The sequence below is a fragment of the Musca autumnalis genome, unplaced genomic scaffold, assembly GCF_047663935.1.
Source record: "Musca autumnalis isolate F117 unplaced genomic scaffold, ASM4766393v1 scaffold_1, whole genome shotgun sequence".
Classification (NCBI taxonomy): domain Eukaryota; kingdom Metazoa; phylum Arthropoda; class Insecta; order Diptera; family Muscidae; genus Musca; species Musca autumnalis.
In genome coordinates this window covers 328,999,558-329,017,978 of record NW_027411644.1, presented here as the reverse complement: position 1 = coordinate 329,017,978, position 18,421 = coordinate 328,999,558, and the positions used below count along the sequence as shown (strand labels likewise).

The 18,421-nt window shown below is 31.3% G+C and overlaps 1 protein-coding gene across 8 annotated transcripts in view; it reads right to left on the bottom strand.

Moving 5' to 3' along the window:
• Positions 1-218: 218 nt before the first annotated feature.
• The window catches only part of LOC141390421 (modifier of mdg4-like), a 93,684-nt gene continuing 75,481 nt past the window's right edge, over positions 219-18,421 (bottom strand). The window contains exons 5-8 of one of the 8 annotated variants that reach the window (XR_012409343.1): positions 10,840-11,106; positions 7,408-7,647; positions 6,394-7,047; positions 1,298-6,330 (exon numbers count right to left, since the gene is read on the bottom strand). Coding sequence is in view for 6 of the 8 variants with exons in the window: in XM_073963334.1 (XP_073819435.1) it covers positions 17,886-18,388 (503 nt within the window). In the remaining 2 variants the exon portion in view is untranslated. Of the gene's footprint in view, positions 643-870; positions 1,197-1,297; positions 6,331-6,393; positions 7,048-7,223; positions 7,648-10,708; positions 11,107-11,245; positions 11,726-12,654; positions 18,389-18,421 lie in introns of those variants that run through there. The other 7 variants (XR_012409340.1, XM_073963348.1, XM_073963353.1 and 4 more) reach the window with 7 other exon arrangements.

Sequence of the window (18,421 nt, the reverse complement as noted above, 5' to 3'; positions counted from 1 at the left end):
GTTATATACGTAGTTGCTTATAATCGTTGTTCCTTATATCCGAATTTATCTGTAAAAATATTTGTTTTATCTCACTTTTACACATAAACAATTTAAAATGTTAAAAAATCCTTTAATTCCGCTGTTATTAATTTTTGTCTCAAAAACAGGTCAAATTACCTATAGTGCACGGGTATAACAATTAGGGAACAAAATGAATGTCTGTAAAACAGGTAGAATTGCCTCATAATTGTTAAATAAATAAATAATGTTTTTTATTAAATTCCACACAAATATGTTTGAAATTTTAACAGTTATTTTGTTTAGCCTAATCATTTTCACCTTCTATCTTAAGATCCATCAAATCAATAATTTTTGCATGAAACTGATCCGAGGTGCTTTTCCAAATAGAATTATCCGTTCCATGGTTATGGGTTAGATTGCGAGTATAAAATTCACCTTCATCCAAATCGGTGATAATGCGGGCCTTGCAATTTCGACTGCGTTGCTTTGCACAAACCCAATATTTACGACCCTTCTTAATTTTCGCACAAATATAAGAAAAACCGCCACAAACCATTTTGCGAGAACCACGCTGACCCTTGATGTATTGAATAGATTCGAAAATTTCATTATTCGTGGGATAACTCACTACGATTAAATCTGCAAAGAAATTAAAAAAAAAAATTAAAACCGAGGTGAGAAAAGAAATAAAAAATGTGAAAGTAAAAAAACATTGCTTTGCTCTAGAACCTGCAAGAAACTACTAGTTATACTAGATAATTTTTTCCTTTATAATATCGAAAAAAAAATAGTAAAAATTAGTCGATTCTTGCAGTACTGGAACAGACATCAAGTTATTGCCTTGGAGAAACAAAATGAACACATGTGTTTTGTTTTTAATTGAATAATTTATTTAAATTAATCGAATTTGGGATTTATTTTTCATTCATATATTCGATTTTGACCATAATATTCGTTTTTAGCACTTGGCGGATGATTGTGTTGTTGATTTTTTATTACCAATTCACCTGAATTGGAGCAGGTAATTAAACGTGCCTTACAGCGCAATGCCCGATTCATGCCACACAGCCAGTAGGTTTTCGAACCTTTTACATTATTGCGAAAATAGGCGAATCCTGCAAGCATTAGTTTGGGTTTGCCTTTGATTCCTTGAGATATTGTTATGCCCGTTTTATGAGCCAATTCTTCCAAATCTGTTAAATAAGGGAAAATATTCAAAAATATATTAGTTAATGGTGAAGGGTTTCGATTGGAGGAAAATAACACTGCTTTAAGAAACAAAACACAGGAATAATTTTTTTATTTTATTTTAATTCATTTATTTACATAAATAAATATAACGATGATAACAAAGAGTTTGAAAACAAGTTTGAAATTGTACACATATTTTTTTATTTAAAAAAGACTGACTTCATAAATGCAACATTGAGTTGTCACATGTGAAACAAAGCAACATGAATGCAAAGTAAAAATGACAAGTCATTTTACTGCATTTATGAACGCTCTCAATATAGTAGTTTTGTTTACTTTTTGTAAAATACAATTTTTGATATACATTTTGTATATTCAATACATACAAAAACACACTGCATTTATGAACACAAGACAGCGCCAAATATTGTGTTGCATTTATGAAGTCAGCCATAATTCATGTGGAAGGAATTTGAAAGAATCCTACGTTTTTAATAAATAATTCATTAATTTTTGAGTTTGAATCGACTCTTTTTAATACGAACGAGGTACATATAGTACCTCACTCGATTAAATCATAAAAACTAATACAGGCTACAAACTAATATTTATATTTTAGTTTTAGTTAATCATTAATAAGGCAAATATAATACAAATTACGTTAGTAGTGTATGTGCATTATGATGATCTTGGAACATTTTAAGTTTATAACATTTTTAAATAAACATTTATTTAGTATTATTAATTGAAAAAGTTAAAAATAGTTATAAAAGTCCTTTAAATTTAATTTGCAGATACCCATTTTTGCCTAATAAAAGATTGCGAGTTTGGTAAAAATATATGTAAGGTAGGTATCTTTAAACGGCAGCAATAGACAATTTGAGAGAAAAATTGACTGGACAATCAACAAATTTAAAATAAAAATTCACGATTATTGTAAATCGATATGGAACCAGATTCGAATGTTGACCGTAATTTTAAAAACTTCAACCTTCAAAAAACATGGATTTAGACGGTTTATACGGATTTTAGAGCTTTTCAAATTCAAACGTTAACAAGATTTTTCCATCAGTGCTGGGGACATCTGAGTTCACTCCAACACTTTTTGATTTCCTTTATTTTTTGCAAAACATTTCAGTATATTTTCAGATTTGTTGAGTAATTTTTCCAAAAATATCAGTAACTTTTCCAAAAAGGTCGAATTTTGTAAAAACTATATTATATGCAAAGAAATACTCATAACTTCTCAAGTGGAGCGTAATATCCACTAATGTTGCTACAATAAATGTTAATCCATTTTTAAAATCGAAAAATTAGGCAGATTTTTAAGATGTTTAAGACAAATTCCCAAATAAAATTACAAAACAAATGTTAAAAATGTATTTTTTTGGTAAAATAACAAATGTTTCACACAAATTTTAATGCGGCCCATACACTGTGGGCATGCAGGACAGCATTTGTAATAGTTTTAGTAAATTTTGGAGCATTTGTCAATGTATGTGTGAATATTTTTTGCAGGATAGAAATCAAAACTATTTTGATTTTGGAAATTAAACACTTTCAATCCGATGAATTTTGTTTATTTTCGAAGTAATAAAAAAAAACAATTATTGAAAATAATAAATATTTGCTCTGTTCCAGAACCTGCAAGAAGCTACTACTTTTTACTACGATAACACTTTTTTCTTTATGTTATCGAAAAAATAGTAAACATTAGTAGATTTTTGCAGTACTGGAACAGACCTTGTTTTGGAGGAATATTTACCACACTACTCTATCTCACACGTACACAAATGGTTCATCGACAGCAGCAGATTGGTAGTAAATGTATGGGCCGCATAAGGAAAAAATTATTGAAAAGTTTTTAAAAATTTAGAAAAAATAATCATTTTTCGAGACCCTCTACCAAATTGGACTTAATTTTTTCTAATGATTTGTAGTTTAATACAAAAAAAAAAATTAAGAAAATCATTGATAAAAATTTATTTTAAACATTAAATCGCGAAAATGCACCCAAACCCAACTAAAGAACTGAAATGTTTTGTCGAGGAGCAGCATTAAGGGGTTAGGTCATGTTTATATTATAGCCTTTTGAAGGGTTAACCTTCTTAATGAGGATTTATTTGACGTCTACGCAAAGGAATTGACATTTGAAACCAAGTGGGTTTGTTAAATCCGGTTATATATAAACGTACAATTACCCCAACTTGTCAATTTCAAAAAAAAAAATGTGTGCCACAAAAAAATTAATGTCGATCGGAGCAAAAAACGCTGAGATATGACCTTTCAAAGTGGAGAACCCGTAGTGGTTTGTGTGTTTAGGCGTACATTATTGGTTTATTATACCACTTCTTTTTGCATACTTTTAATGTACCTCACAATGGCTACCTGTTGGGAATTCCCTGAAATGAATTCAATTGTTACCTATGAATGAAACATGTGGACGGTCATTCATTCATTTCCAAAAAGCAGTACGTGAAGAAATTGAAAATGCTCTCAATGTATCGTTCGACGGAATTTCGATATTAACAGTATCGTGGAGGAAGCGAGTATTTTCATCGTTGTTTGGAGTTACATCAGTTCTAGGATACTACAGTGGAAAAGTTATTGATCTTGTGGTAAAAAGAAGAATGGTATGAAACACACAAAGACAATTGCAGTGCAAATCATGAAGGCACTTCGGGAAAAATGGAGGTGGACTCTATTATAGAAATCTTCAAACGCTCAATAGCCAAATATAATGTCCTGTACCATTACTATATTGGAGACGAAGACTCGAAGACGTACACTGGTCTATTATATTCTAATCCATATGGCGAGGTAGAAGTCATAAAGAAGCAATGATACGCTCCAACAGCGTATGGGGTCCCGCCTTCGAAGTATAGTAAAAAGTAACAAAAAGCTTGGAGGCAAAGGAATGTTGACAGGAAAATTGATTGAGAAGCTCACTGTCTACTATGGACTTGCAATTCTACGCCATTCGAATTCAATTCACGATATGCCTGAGCCAATATGGGCAACATTTGATCATTACAGTTCAAGCGATACAAATCCACGTCACGAGAGATGTCCAACCGGTGAAGACTCGTGGTGTTCATATCAACGGGCTCGGACATGAAAAGAGGCTTTCATACACGATTACAGACCATTTTCATGTTCATTTTCATGTCATCAAATGTTTTGGATGCTATTAGACAGACCTATATACAACGGTCTAAATAAAGAGTCTTTACTCGAAAGACGCGTCGGCGGATTCAATCAACTTATTTAGAAAATTTGCCCCAAAACCCTTTCAAGTGGAGCACTCGTTGTAAATTTAGCAACTTACATTGCGATTGGTCTTTCTAACGAAGGTATCAAAACTTATTGTTATTTTATTTGAGCTCGATCGGAGTGAGCTGTGGACAAAACGCACACGAATATGCTAAAAAAATCGACCAAGCACTCGTGAAGGAAGAATGTTGCGAAGGCAACACCAAATTTCCATTTTACAAGCTGCATCGTCGGCGGAAGAGCTCCTGTATGGAATCCTTGTAATTTTACCAAAAATACATTTTTATTCATGTAAACCGAAATAAAAACTTAAAACGCGTTTTTCTCGAAATGCCATTTTTGAAGTCGGTGCCAACTATAGCTCGAAAACGGATAGACCGATCTTCGTATATTTTGGTGAGCTTATTAAATACATAAAAACCTTGTCTTTAAGCGAGATTTTTTTAATTTTGTTGGCCGATTTTTGTGCAAAATCGGTCCATTTTTTCCTTAAAATCGAAATTTTACCTTCTACAGGTTAAATAACTTGTACAGAGTACTATTTTTGTTAAAATTGATTTTTGAAAATTCTGTCTCGCTTAAAGACAAGGTTACTAGGTTCTTAAAAGGCGCCCCAAAATATATGAAGATCGGCCCAAGCGTTGGCACCGCAAAACGCTTTTACAAAAAATGGGTTCCGCAGGTAGCCATTTACCACAAAACTGTGCAATATTTTTCAACAACAAAAATTCCATAGGTAGTTTAAGATGTGCTCTTTCATAGGAATAAAAAATTTACCTAAAAATATTGGTAGTTTTCTCAGAAAAAAATTGAAAATTGTGTGTTTTTATGCCAGCACAACTAGGGAAAACCCCTTAACACAGCAAAAAATAACAGAAATCAAAAACATCTTTTTGAAGAAGAAATCCCCATATGTATATCAATTTAGAAAATCAGTCATTTTCATTTTTCAAAATGAGGTTCGATAACTTCTTCGCACTAGAAAATTAAACTTTTTTACGAGCCTCTGATCGATACGCTGGAGCTAATTTTGCGCAATTGGTAATTATATCTTTAAAATGTTAACAATTTACAAAAATTGAAATGGATTTTTTTAGATATTTATGGATTTTCAAAAATCCGATTTGATGTGATTTATTTTTTAAACAACAAGAACATACCTTAAATCAAAATCATAAACAACTGTGCTAAAGGTACCAATAGACAAAAATATTTGACTAACTATTCAACAACGCTTATGCAAATTAAACTTTATTGCCCCTTTTAAAAACACGATTTTTTTCTTGGGAAGTGTGGACTCCTTCCAAATAATAAAAGTACCGTTTTGAACAGGAAAAATATGCAAACGATGCAAGATGTGGCCACAAAATAAGTTACTCTGCAAAAAACCGATATACATTCTTAAAAGAACGACGTTTGCAAAGTTTCATCCAATTTGTTTACTCCTGTAAAAGTTATCGTGTGCACCAGACGGAAAGGAAAGAGGTACGGATGGGCTTTGCTCAAACGGATCTCAATTGGGTATTAAGCCATGAGGCACTTGAAAATACATGACCATATTAATTGCTATTTCCAACATACACGAAGAGTCTTTTTTCTTATAATGAATTTTAATAGTTTTACTTGCTTTTCGTTTTAAATTAGAGTTTCATGGTTTTGTATAACGGTAATTCTGTCGTACTTGTAAGCACACAACTCGTTAATTCAGATAATGCCCTCACAAGATTAAGATTTTTTTATCGTGTGTAGAAAGATCATTTGGTTTTGGGTATTCTACGATAATTTCATAACCCGTAAAGCATACCTTGTTGACACCTATGTATGTGTCAATAACTGCAATTTCTCTTTCAGTAGAAAATGTACCTGCAGAAGATGATAAAATTCATCATTGAATTGTAAATATACTTGAGGGAGGTATTTGCTTACCAATGACGAAATTATTCCGAGGCATCGAAATATAATTATAAACATTATTCCATTAAATGGTAGATATGATCAAAAAGTATCTAAAAGTCGGCACAATATCTCGTGGTTGTAATTATGTTATTATCAAATATTATTCATTACTTTTGATATTCGAAGTTTTTCCCTTCTTCCGTTTTACCACGGGTAATACGTTATTCCTTGTTTTTGCATTAGAATTTAAAAAATTGTTACGATTTCTCATTTTCGTAACCAAAGACATTGGCGTGCGTGATACAATGTGGCCTTCACAATCTTTTTCAGCAAATGAATCCGGATATTTAGTAGCCGCTAGATGAGCAATATTTCGATAAATTCGCATAGGTATAACATGGGATGTTTGTCGTAGTTCATCGACTATTACGTTACAAAAAGAGTTTATCAATTTGCCAATTTTTTGTTTTCCCTTCAGTATCTTTATAACTTCGGGAGACATTTTATGCCAAGGGATTTCAAAATTATAGAAACCCTCACCGTAAGCCATAATGTTTTTAGATGGCGATCTAATGATTTTGCGTGGTTTCTGTTCCAACACTGTTAGCAATGACTCATCCTCGTACAGTTCTTTACTATTGCGTTCGGAAATAAAGTCAATATCATGAAAAGAATCATATTTTCCTGAAATAAAAAATAATAGAAAATATTAATGAATTATATTTTTTTAAGGTGATTAGATTATTGTCAATGGAATCCCTATAAATCGAAAACCTTAGTGACAAACAGTTGGTGCTTTTAAACCTGTGTAATTATCGAGCTTCTACTATTTACTCAAAAGAGAAAACTGTTACTTAATATGAGAGCGCAGACAATACAAATTTATTTATTGTAATAATAATGGAATGTATTTCAAACTTACACAAAATAATAACACAAACATACATATTAAATAATAGTTTGTTATTATTAAATTCATTTTTTAAATTTAAATTTAAATTCATTTTTTTTAAATATCGTCAATAATTTTCTTAAAGAACATACTTTTTCATTTGTTTCTGCGTAATTGTATAACAGGCATATGATTGTGGCGAACATAACTGAATTTCAGAGCTTCGAATTTACCATCTCTTGGCATAATAATACGGGCTTTACATTTTCTCTTAGCAGTCTCTGCACAAATCCAATACATTTTGTTGTGTGTTGTTTTGTTTTTAATATAGGTGAAACCGTTGACAACTAATTTTGGCTTACCCCTTTGTCCCGGCACAAAGGTTATGTCAGCTGTGATAGAAGAAGAAATTAGATAAAAAGTTATTAAAATAATACATACATACATATATGAACCATTTTCAAAATGGAATAATTACAGAGTTTTTAAGATAAATTTCTAAATAAAATAACAAAACAAATGTTAATAAATTTAACTTGCTATTTTATGGTAAAATAACAAATTTTGTATAGGAAAAATTTTTCTTGAGAAATTTTACAAAATTCAGAAAAAAAGTAATTACTTGAATCCCACTACCAAATAAGACTTTAAACTTTTGTAATTAATCGAAGTTTAATTCAAAAAAAAAATCAAGAAAATCGAAGAGTACAATCATTGATAAAAATTGATTTTTAATATTAAATCGAGAAAATTCGTCTTTTTTAAGGCGCGATATCTGTGGAACCGTTAGTCAAAACAAGTCTGAAAATACATAGTGAAATGTTTTGCTGGAGAGCAGCATCAACACAGCCAAAATAATAAAGGAAATCAAAAACCACTTTTTGAAAAAGTATCCGATTTCACTCAGAAATTTCCATATACACTTTGATAAAATTAAATTCAAATTGGATTTAGATAAAAAAAAATGGATTTACACCCAAAATGTAATTAATAATACACACATTACACTCATACCCCTAATATTATAAGTCTTCTTTTGTTATAGTTTGAATTTACCTTTACCTTTCCGGTTAACATAAAGTTAAAAGTGATGATTGCATTTCAAGGAGGAGCTTCTTGGCAATAACTTTCAATGTAAAAATTATATTTTTAATGCCTCTAAATTGGTTTATTTTGCGTTTTCAAATCCATCAGATAGTAAAAGAACACATATAATAATGGCCCATATTCTAATATATATTTTTTCAAACATGTATATTTTCGAATATGGACTATATATGTCCACTCTTTCTGGTACCTTTTCCCAAAAGTTTGTCATTTTTCTATTAAATGTATTTTAAGAGCTGACCTCAAATGTCCGTAATACAGCGGTATGGTGTAACCGTTTTCCTCTTCCCGTCTACTAAAATATCTGGAATGCTCTTGAATCTAATTTAAATGGAAGGTGCTTACACTTGCGAAGTTTTTGCGGATTCTGAAACCACAATGTTCATAGATGAGAAAAATCAAACAACAAAAAAAATCGCCGGAGCGCTTTTTAAATAAATCGGGATTCAAGTTGACATTTTTAGGGTTTGTTTAGGTTTTTAGATTAAGCTTGGAAACCGCAAACCCTATCAAAATGGGAATAAAGAAAATGTTGTAGCTATCAAAATTCTCTACAAGATTGACCTTAATGATATTTACGTAGGTTTTACAACTTTTGAGATATAGAAGTTGAAATTGGGACAATTCAAATTCAATTCAATTCTGTATAGTCTCCTTATAAAACAATGTCATGACTGCAATTTCCCAACTTAAACTTATATACATATCTAAAATAATGCTACAACCTAGGAAAAATTACATAAGCCTCTCTTGTAGAGAATTTTCACAGCTATAAGATTTTCTTAGGTCCCATGCCGATAAGACTTGCCGTATTCAAGCAAAATCGCGAAACCCTAACAAAAAACTAAAAATGTAAACTGAGCTGCTTTATCTCAAAAATGGTACAGCCTGAGAACAAATCATAAACGTCAATCCTGTAGAGAATTTTCACAGCTACAACATTTTCTTTAGCTCCATTTCGATTGGACTTGCGGTTTCCAAGCAAAATCTTGAAAACCTGAAAAACTCCTAGAAATGTGAATTTTGACCGCGATTTATTTAAAAGTCCCTACAGCGATTTTTTTCTTGTTTTTGGATTTTTCTCATCTATGAACATTGCTGTTTCAGAATTCACAAAAACTTCCCCTGTGTAAGCGGTTTTCATTAAAATTTAGTTAAGGAGCACCCTTCATGACATTGTTTTATAAGGAGGCGATACAGTCAGTGCATTGTCACAATTTGAACTTCAATATCTCAGAAATGGTAAAACCTACGAGAACACCGTAAAGGTCAATCTTGTAGAAAATTTTCATAGCTACAACATTTTCTATGGACCCATTTTTATAGGACTTGCGGTTTCTAAGCAAAATCGTGAAAATCTAAACAACCCCTAAAAATGTCAACTTGAATCGCGATTTATTTAAAAAGCGTTCCGGCGATTTTTTTTTTTTTTTTTTTTTTTTGTTTTTTGATTTTTCTCATCTATGAACATTGTAGTTTCAGAATCCGCAAAAACTTCCCAGGTGTAAGCACCTTCCATTTAAATTTGATTCAAGAGCACCGTGGTAAATTTTATTATATTTTTTAAAAGAATGTGTTTTTCGAGGACAGTATATAACTGTTCATTCCTTCGGATACCTTTATCACAAAAGTGAAATATTTTTCAGATTGAGGGATCTTCTCAGATTATGTCAAAAGGTATAATTAATTCTTACTTATGACCGTGAGAAATTCCCCATTAGTAAGTTAACATTTAAATTTGGACTTACGAAACGACCAAAAAGAATGTACTTAAGAGAGAGAGACAGTGTTACTGGACAAATTATTTTTCATTATCATTACTTTAGCCCTAAAACAATTTTCTACAATAACGCCATGTTTAATTAGAGTTTTTTGTCGGGTTAACCTTCTCTGTGAGGATTTATTTGACGTATAACTAATAAAATTGATATTTGAAATCCAGTGGATTTTAATAAGACCATTTATATGTAAACTTATTATTCACAGCAAGAAAATAACCACACATTACGCACGACATACCCTTGTTAAAATAATGGGTTAGTAAGGGGGTTTTGTAATGAGTATTTTTGATGGTTTACAGTACTTCGGTACTAATTTGAACGAACGAAACGTATAAAAGCATATTGGGGTTATTCTGAATGAAAATTTCCCGTGAATTTTTTCACCTTCCCGTAAGTTGTAACGGCAGAAAAGACAAAATTCACATTTTCGTTCAGAATAATCTCCTATATAATTAAAAAAATAAACTTTTGTTAAGATTACAACAAGGATTGATTTGTTTTCATAAACCTGACCATTTTTTGTAGAAACAAAAAAGGCAACAGTTTTGCAAAATTCGTTAAATTATTTCAATTCTATTGTAGAAAAATGTATGTATTTCTATTATAACCTAACAATTACATGTGGAGTCAAAATCTTACAACTTATATAACTAAATATAACGATATAGAGAATTAATTCAAATCTTTGTACTTAACACAAATGTTTGCGGAATACAATTGTCTACATTGTCTAGACACAGGTTTGATGAGTGTGCTCCGGATTACGCAAAACGAAAAGTTCAACACCATTGGCATCTATGCGGGTAGTTGCACGTGCACGGCATTGGGCACTCTTATAACGGGCACAACGCCAATTTGTACTTGTTTTCAGCTGGCGATCAATCACAAAATCATAGCCATGTATGATGAGTTTACGATTTTTCTTCTTTGTATTGGTAAATAAGGCAATGTTTGGCTTTCGATCTAAAATTTTGTTGGAGTCAAGGAAAAAGCGGACAAAAAACAAAAATTAAAAAAAAACAAATGCATTAGTAAAAAAACACTCAATTCTGAAAATATAAAATATATATTATAGAAACAAAATTATATATAAAATGATTAATTTTTGTGCTTGCATTGTTTTATTATTAATTTGTTGTTTACATTATAGCATTGGATATAGAAGATGATACTGTTTGTCTCCGTGAATTTGCATTTAATATGGCCATATCTTGGATTGTGAAATTTGTAACAGAAGGTACGCCTTTGCCGCCACCAGCATCATTATCCGAAGAGTTTTGTAGTAAAAATAATTTTTTCAACTTTGATTTGCGCATATTTGGTTTTTCACCTTCCTCTGCCGAGTTGTGATTGTGTAAACTTTTATGAACAATTCGACCATTTTCAGTATGTAAACGTCCATGACATCGAAACCATGTGGTATATTGGGTACAACGCCAATACACTTTATTTCGTATTTTCTTTTCCCTTACATAATAGAATCCTTGGCATAATAATTGTACACGACCCTTCTGCGATGTAACATATTGTATTTCATCCGATGAGGAGGAGGAGGAGGATTTCTGATTATATAATATTTGATCTAAAGCAGAAGAGAATTGAAACAAAAAGCATTAGTGAAAGTTAAAAATTGTATGAATCCAATGAAAATAAATTAATTTAACATTACCTGTAATAAAATTAAAAAATTGTGTTTTTTTGTCATTCATCAACTACTTAGTATGTATATATGTATTTTTGTTAATTAAAGGGAATTAATAAGAGATACATTTTAGCATAACACAATGTTAGTAGTATTTTTTTTTTAATTTTCGCTGTATTTTGATTTTTCAATAAGGGTTATCATGAATGAAATTTCCCCGTGAGTTTTGTTTTTCCGCCGTTAAGTGAGAAAGTGAAAAAATTCACGGGGAACTGCCGTTCACGACAACTCCCAATATTAATAGGCATTGTTCAATATTGCTCTAGTTTTTGTAATTTAAGTTTGTTGCTTATGGTTTTTATTGGCATCTTATTTCGAAAATTGGAGAAACAAACAATATAGAGAAGCCCTAAGAACTAAAGTAACATGAAAAAGTTGTTTTCACGAAAATAAACATCGTATGAAATATTTGTGACATTTTGTTAAATTTTAAGACAGTAATGTATTCAATATGTGTATTTAATCTCCAATCCTCTTCACCAATTGCCTTGAGTTGTTGGGATATATTCACAATTTGTTCCAACACAAAACCAAGATTTGCCAGGTTTATGAGGTCAAAAATCGACAAGCAATATTTATTTCATAAGATATTCAGCCACACAGAAGTGCTATATTTTAGTTTTTTCTCTAGTGAGATCAAGTCCGAATACCAGCGACCAATACATCATCATCATATTTGTTAAATTTTTTAACGATTTTCAGATTTTTCTTAGTCTCCACGATTAGTAAAACTTATTGATTTGTAATCCCAGTCCTCTGGACGGTCATTCGTCAATTTTTTCTCCGATTATGATTTGGAGTATTTTGAGTTTTTGATTAAATTAAATTGGTATAAAGTTATTTTATTTGTGTGATACTGCAGAGTTATAAATTAAAATTAAATTTATGACATATTAAGATTACAATTATCTTTTCATTATTTTATGTTACATAAGTATGATATTTAATGCATATCTTAAAGGCAAACTGAAGAACATTTATCAATACGTTTTTAACAACAACACGAAGAATAGTGTGTCCCTGAAGTTTGAAAATTGTTGTGTCTCCTTTTGATACTTCATTTTACATGTTTTTTTAACTTGAGCTTTTGATACGACCAGTCTTACTTCCAATCTCACATTTTATTTAAAAAAGTACATAAATTAAATTATTGAAAATTAAAATAAATAAGACGATTTTTCAAACATATGTTATGATTTCGAAATGTCTACGTTACTTGCCCTTTTTGTGATTCCCTTCGTTCTTTAAGAATAGTGCAAATACGAGAAGGCGATTTCTCTATCCTTTCTGCCTCGTGAATGTTTATAGTTATGATAATTCAACTCATTCAGACTGCTTAATTACAACAACAAATTATGCTCTCTTTTAAAACTAAAACCACAAGCCAATATTTATTTAAATTTCTTTAATTGTTCCAAAGTACGTTTAAAAGTAAATAACAGTATTATTACATTTAACTTAAAAATATTGATATTATCCGATTAATATAAAATAAAGTGAATAACGTAAGAAAGGCTTTAGTCGGACAGGGCCGACCATGTTATACCCTACACCACTATCATGACTATCATGGGTGCTACATTTGATAAATGATAAATTATCAGATTGGCACATAATGGTATCTTAAAATGTCATTACAATTAACATACGGACCGACGGACGTACAAAAAATCGAAGGAAATGTTGCCGCAAAAAATTTCATGTTTATAGTAGTAAAATTGAGTTATGAGCATTGGAAAGAAAAAAATACTGTGATAGAAACTTTAAACGCATGTTCCTCGAAATTTAATTTTCAAATCGATGCCAACGATAGCTCAAAAACGAATAGACCAACCTTTATAAATATTGGTGAGAAAAATTTTTATTTGTCATTTTATTTCTTTTTCATTTTTTCGTTAAAATCGAGATATTGACTTTAACATTTCAATAAATCTTTTTAAAGTAGATATTTTAAATTTCCGTTTCGCCAAAAGTCAAGATTATTGGGTTCTTAAATTGCCCACAAAAATATATATGAAGATCGGCCCATTCGTTTTCGAGTAATCGTTGGCAGCGCAAAATGCGTTTACAAAAAAGGGTTTTGAAGGATGCCATTTACAACAAAGCTATGCAATATTTTTCATCTAGAAAATTTTCAAAAGTGGTTTAAATGTGATCTTTCAGATTAAAAAAAATTTATCTAAAATATAGAAAATTGTTGTTTGCCCTACTCAACAAGGGATAACCAATTAAAGGAGCAACATTTCACATTACTTCTGACCAAGACAAAAAAGTTCTCTATCATGATAGCTATACACGGTGTGCCTTAACCAAATTTAAATGGAAGGTGCTTACACCTGGGAAATTGTTGCTGATTCTGAAACTACAATGCTCATAGATGAAAAATATCAAGAAACAAAAAAAAATCGCCGGAGGGATTTTCAAATAAATCGCGATTTAAATTCACAGTTTTTGAGGTTCTTTAGGTTTTCACGACTTTGCTTGGAAACCGCGAGTCCTATGTAAATGGGCCTAAAGAAAATGTTGTAGCTGTGAAAATTCTCCACAGGAATGACCTTTACGATATTTTCGTAGGTTTTACCGTTTTTGGGATATAGAAGTTCAAATTGAGACAATACACTGACTGTATCGCCTCCTTATAAAACAATATCATGCTCAGTGCGCCTTAACTAACTTTTGATGAAAACCGCTTACACATGGGAAGATTTCGCGGATTCTGAAACAGCAATGTTCATATATAAGAAAAATAAAAAAAGAAAAGGAAAAAATCGTTGGAGGGATTTTTAAATAATTCGCGATCTAAATTCACAATTTTAGGGTTTTTTTTAGGTTTTCGCGATTTTGCTTGGAAACCGAAAGTCGTATCGAAATGAGTCTAAAGAAAATGTTGTAGCTGTGAAAATTCTCTACAAGACTGACCTTTAGGTTTTTTTGTAGATCTTACCATTTTTGAGATATAGAGGTTCAGTTCAAATTTTTAGGTTTTTATCTTAAGTCTTCAAGATTTTGCTTGGAAACCGCAAGTCATATCAAAATGGGACTAAAGAAAATGTTGAAGCTGTGAAAATTCTCTACAAGATTGGATTTTTTTTCCTTTTTTCAAGATATATAAGTTAATTTTGGGAAATTTCAGTAATTACATTGTTTTATAAGGAGGCGACACAGTCAGTGCATTGTCTCAATTTGAACTTCTAAAAAACGGTAAAACCTACGAAAATATTATAAAGGTCAATCTTGTGGAGAATTTTCACAGCTAAAACACTTTTTTTGTTTTTTTGTTTCTTGTTATTTCTCATCTATAAGCGTTGTAGTTTCAGAATCTGCAAAAACTTTCCAGGTGTAAGCACCTTCCATTTAAAATTAGTTAAGGCGTACCGTGTATATTTAGCAATATGGAAGGGAAATGTGGTTCTTTACATAGAAAGCAAATATAGTAGTACCGTTATCCAACCGTTACATTATTGTAAATTGTATCAATGAAAGGTCAAGAAATGGCCCACATAATTAAAAAAATTAAATCTGCCTTGTTCTGAACGCAAATTCTCGCTGAGTTTTGTCTCTCTGCCCTATTTAAACTTAAAGGAGAGAGTGAGAAAACTCTCAGGGAATTTACGTTCATATCCAAAATTATTGGCATATTCCCTGATTGAATAACTGCGAAGGTTAGCGCGATTATTTTCGAGAGGCTTTCCAGGAATAAAGATTAGTCATTCACCCTTAGTAGTCGTAGACGTTCAAGTGACGTAGACGTTGTCGTAGGCGTAGACGTTGGCGTAGTCGTAAGATACATTTTTATATGATGAAAAATTATATACAACGACATTTTTTGTCTTTTATAGCATTTTATATCCTTAAAAAATCGAAAGAAATACATTTGTAATTCTCAGAACGCATTTCTTGGTTTAAATACAACATTTATTTTTTTTGATACGACAAATCGGTATTACGTATGGCGTAACACGACAAATTGGTATTACGTATGGCGTTGAAATACGAGGAAAGAGTCGTGACCGATTTTGTAAACGACAGCATATAAAAATAAAAACAAATTAATTTCAAAAGAATTTTTTGGCAATGATTATTAAAATATATTGGAAAATAACTATAATAAATACAAATATTACTACTTTGATTCATTTGCATAAGATAAATTTCGTGTCTTTATCAGATGACAAACTTTCTATTAAAAATCTGTTAGAGTCCTCATATATGGTAACATGGGGCGCCTTCGCCACGTTTTTGTTCAAAATGTTCTCATACCGACACCGTTAAAGTTTTTTCAAATATTATTTTTGGTACAAATATTAGCGTATCTTGACTATAAGTTTTGATATATAAGTGGTTATAATTTTGTTTTTAAAATATTATTTTTGACAATTTACAAAATGTCTAAAAAGTGGCGAAGCCTCCCCACCCATGGGGCAGCTTCGCCATCGATATTGAACATTTTCCAACGGTCTCTAAAACTGTAATTTACCATACTTTTTCCTTAAATATCAACATTATGCGAAAAAGGAACATGTTTTCTTTTGAATAAACAAAACTGATTCTAAAATTCACAAATAATAACCGATTTTAGCGGTTAATTGCAATAGGTTCCTTGAATTTAAGTACAAAAATCATAATATAACCAAAACAAGATACGTTTATGATACTATTTGATTTTAACTTCACATTATAGTGTGGTATATCTATGGCATAAAGAATTGAAGTTAAACATGACAAATTTCTGACATTAACCCACCACGCACCTATCGTGGCGTAGGCGCCCCACCCCCAACATATCTCATAATATGAATATATTGACATTTGTTATTGTTTTTTTTATGCAAATTATTGGGATTTCTATTCTTCAATAGTTGTCTTCTAACAGTATAAAATATGTTTTTGATATCACAAAAGGTAAAGAAGATATCACAAAAAACATCTACTATAATTATTTTTCCCAATACTATCAAAACACAAAACCGCGAGCGTCCGCTATCAGACTTATGACACAACTGCCAACTTTTGGGAGATGATAGATCTTCATTAAACTCACAATTTTGCCTTTAACGGATTTTTTCTAGCTCTTGTATTTTGCGAGAAAATCGGCGATGGCGTACCCGCCCCAGTGGCGAAGGCGCCCCATGTTACCATAACGATTGATGCAATGTAAATTTCTTAGTTCTTGCTCAAAAGATGATTTCAAACAAATAGTTTTACAATTAAAAAATATATATTTTTTAAATTTTGTATGAGAAAAAAATTGTCGTTGTCGTAAATGTTACGTGGTACCAAAAAATATCCCTACGACGACTACGCCAACCACCACAAAAACGTCTACGCCAAACACTTATTTTGATTGTAAAAACTATAGGGTTAGTTTTTCTTCTGAATTAAAAGTTTAAAAATGATCTACTAATAATTCTAATTATGTTTGTTACAAAAAGAATTCTTTTAAAATTGAAATTTTTGCTTTTTTGATCAAAAACATACATATAACCAATTAGACGTTACGACACGTCAGCTAGCAATTTTGGATACGACAAGGGTGATTATATTTATAATTTTACCAATTTGCGCAAATGGATCAAAATCCATTTAAACCACTAAATATTATCTGATCATATTAAATGACAAGTTTATTGTTTGTCATTACTCAATTTTTTTTTTAATTTTGCTCCATCATTGCGACACCAGAGCAGCTAGAAATATTGTTTTTGGTCTATTACACCACCTAACTATTTTACTATTATCACCAATAACTAATGGTGTATAATCTGGTGGAATCTTGACTTCCATACAAATTTTCTTGGCGATCGGTACATAATTGCGGCCTGGAGTTTGATCACAATTTTAAATGGACGGACGGACAGGGGCACACGCATCGCTAAATAGCTTTATCTTGTCGAGATATGAAAAATTGTATACCACATGAGGTGTGAATATTTCATGGTGTTACGTGAATTTTGGACAAAACACCACATTGTGGTGTAGGGTATAAAAATAATCAATGCATACAAACCATAAGAAAAAAGTGCCGAATTATGTAATTCATTTACTCTTGAAACTCGTCTTCATTATCGTAATCAACTTCTTCCTCTTCGTGTTCTTCATCTTCTTGCTCATGTTTACATTGATGTTGATGCGGCTTCTTAACATGTTCTATTTTGACGACGACTTCATTCTTTTTGCGTACGGCTGCCGGATTTATCACCTTTATTAGACCATCAAAATCGAATTTTTTAACTTTGGATGCTGGCACACTGTTTATTTGATGTTTAGTTGAACCATATTTATTACGCTTCAACTCTGCATGAACATGTTCCGCTTTGTTGATAATAAACTTCGGCGGTGACTCCTTAAGCATGGTAATGCGAGCAGGGCATTTAATTTTCTTGGTTGCCATTGAGGAGCAACGCCACAAAATCTTATTTTTATTTTCGCTCATGATCAGAAAACGTACACCATTGGCCATAATGGCTGGACGACCTCTAAGCGATTGGGTAAAAAATATTAAAACATCTTCGGGATTGGGGACAACATCATTAGGCAAGACCACTGTTTTTCGGGAGAAAAAGAAAAAAAAAACGC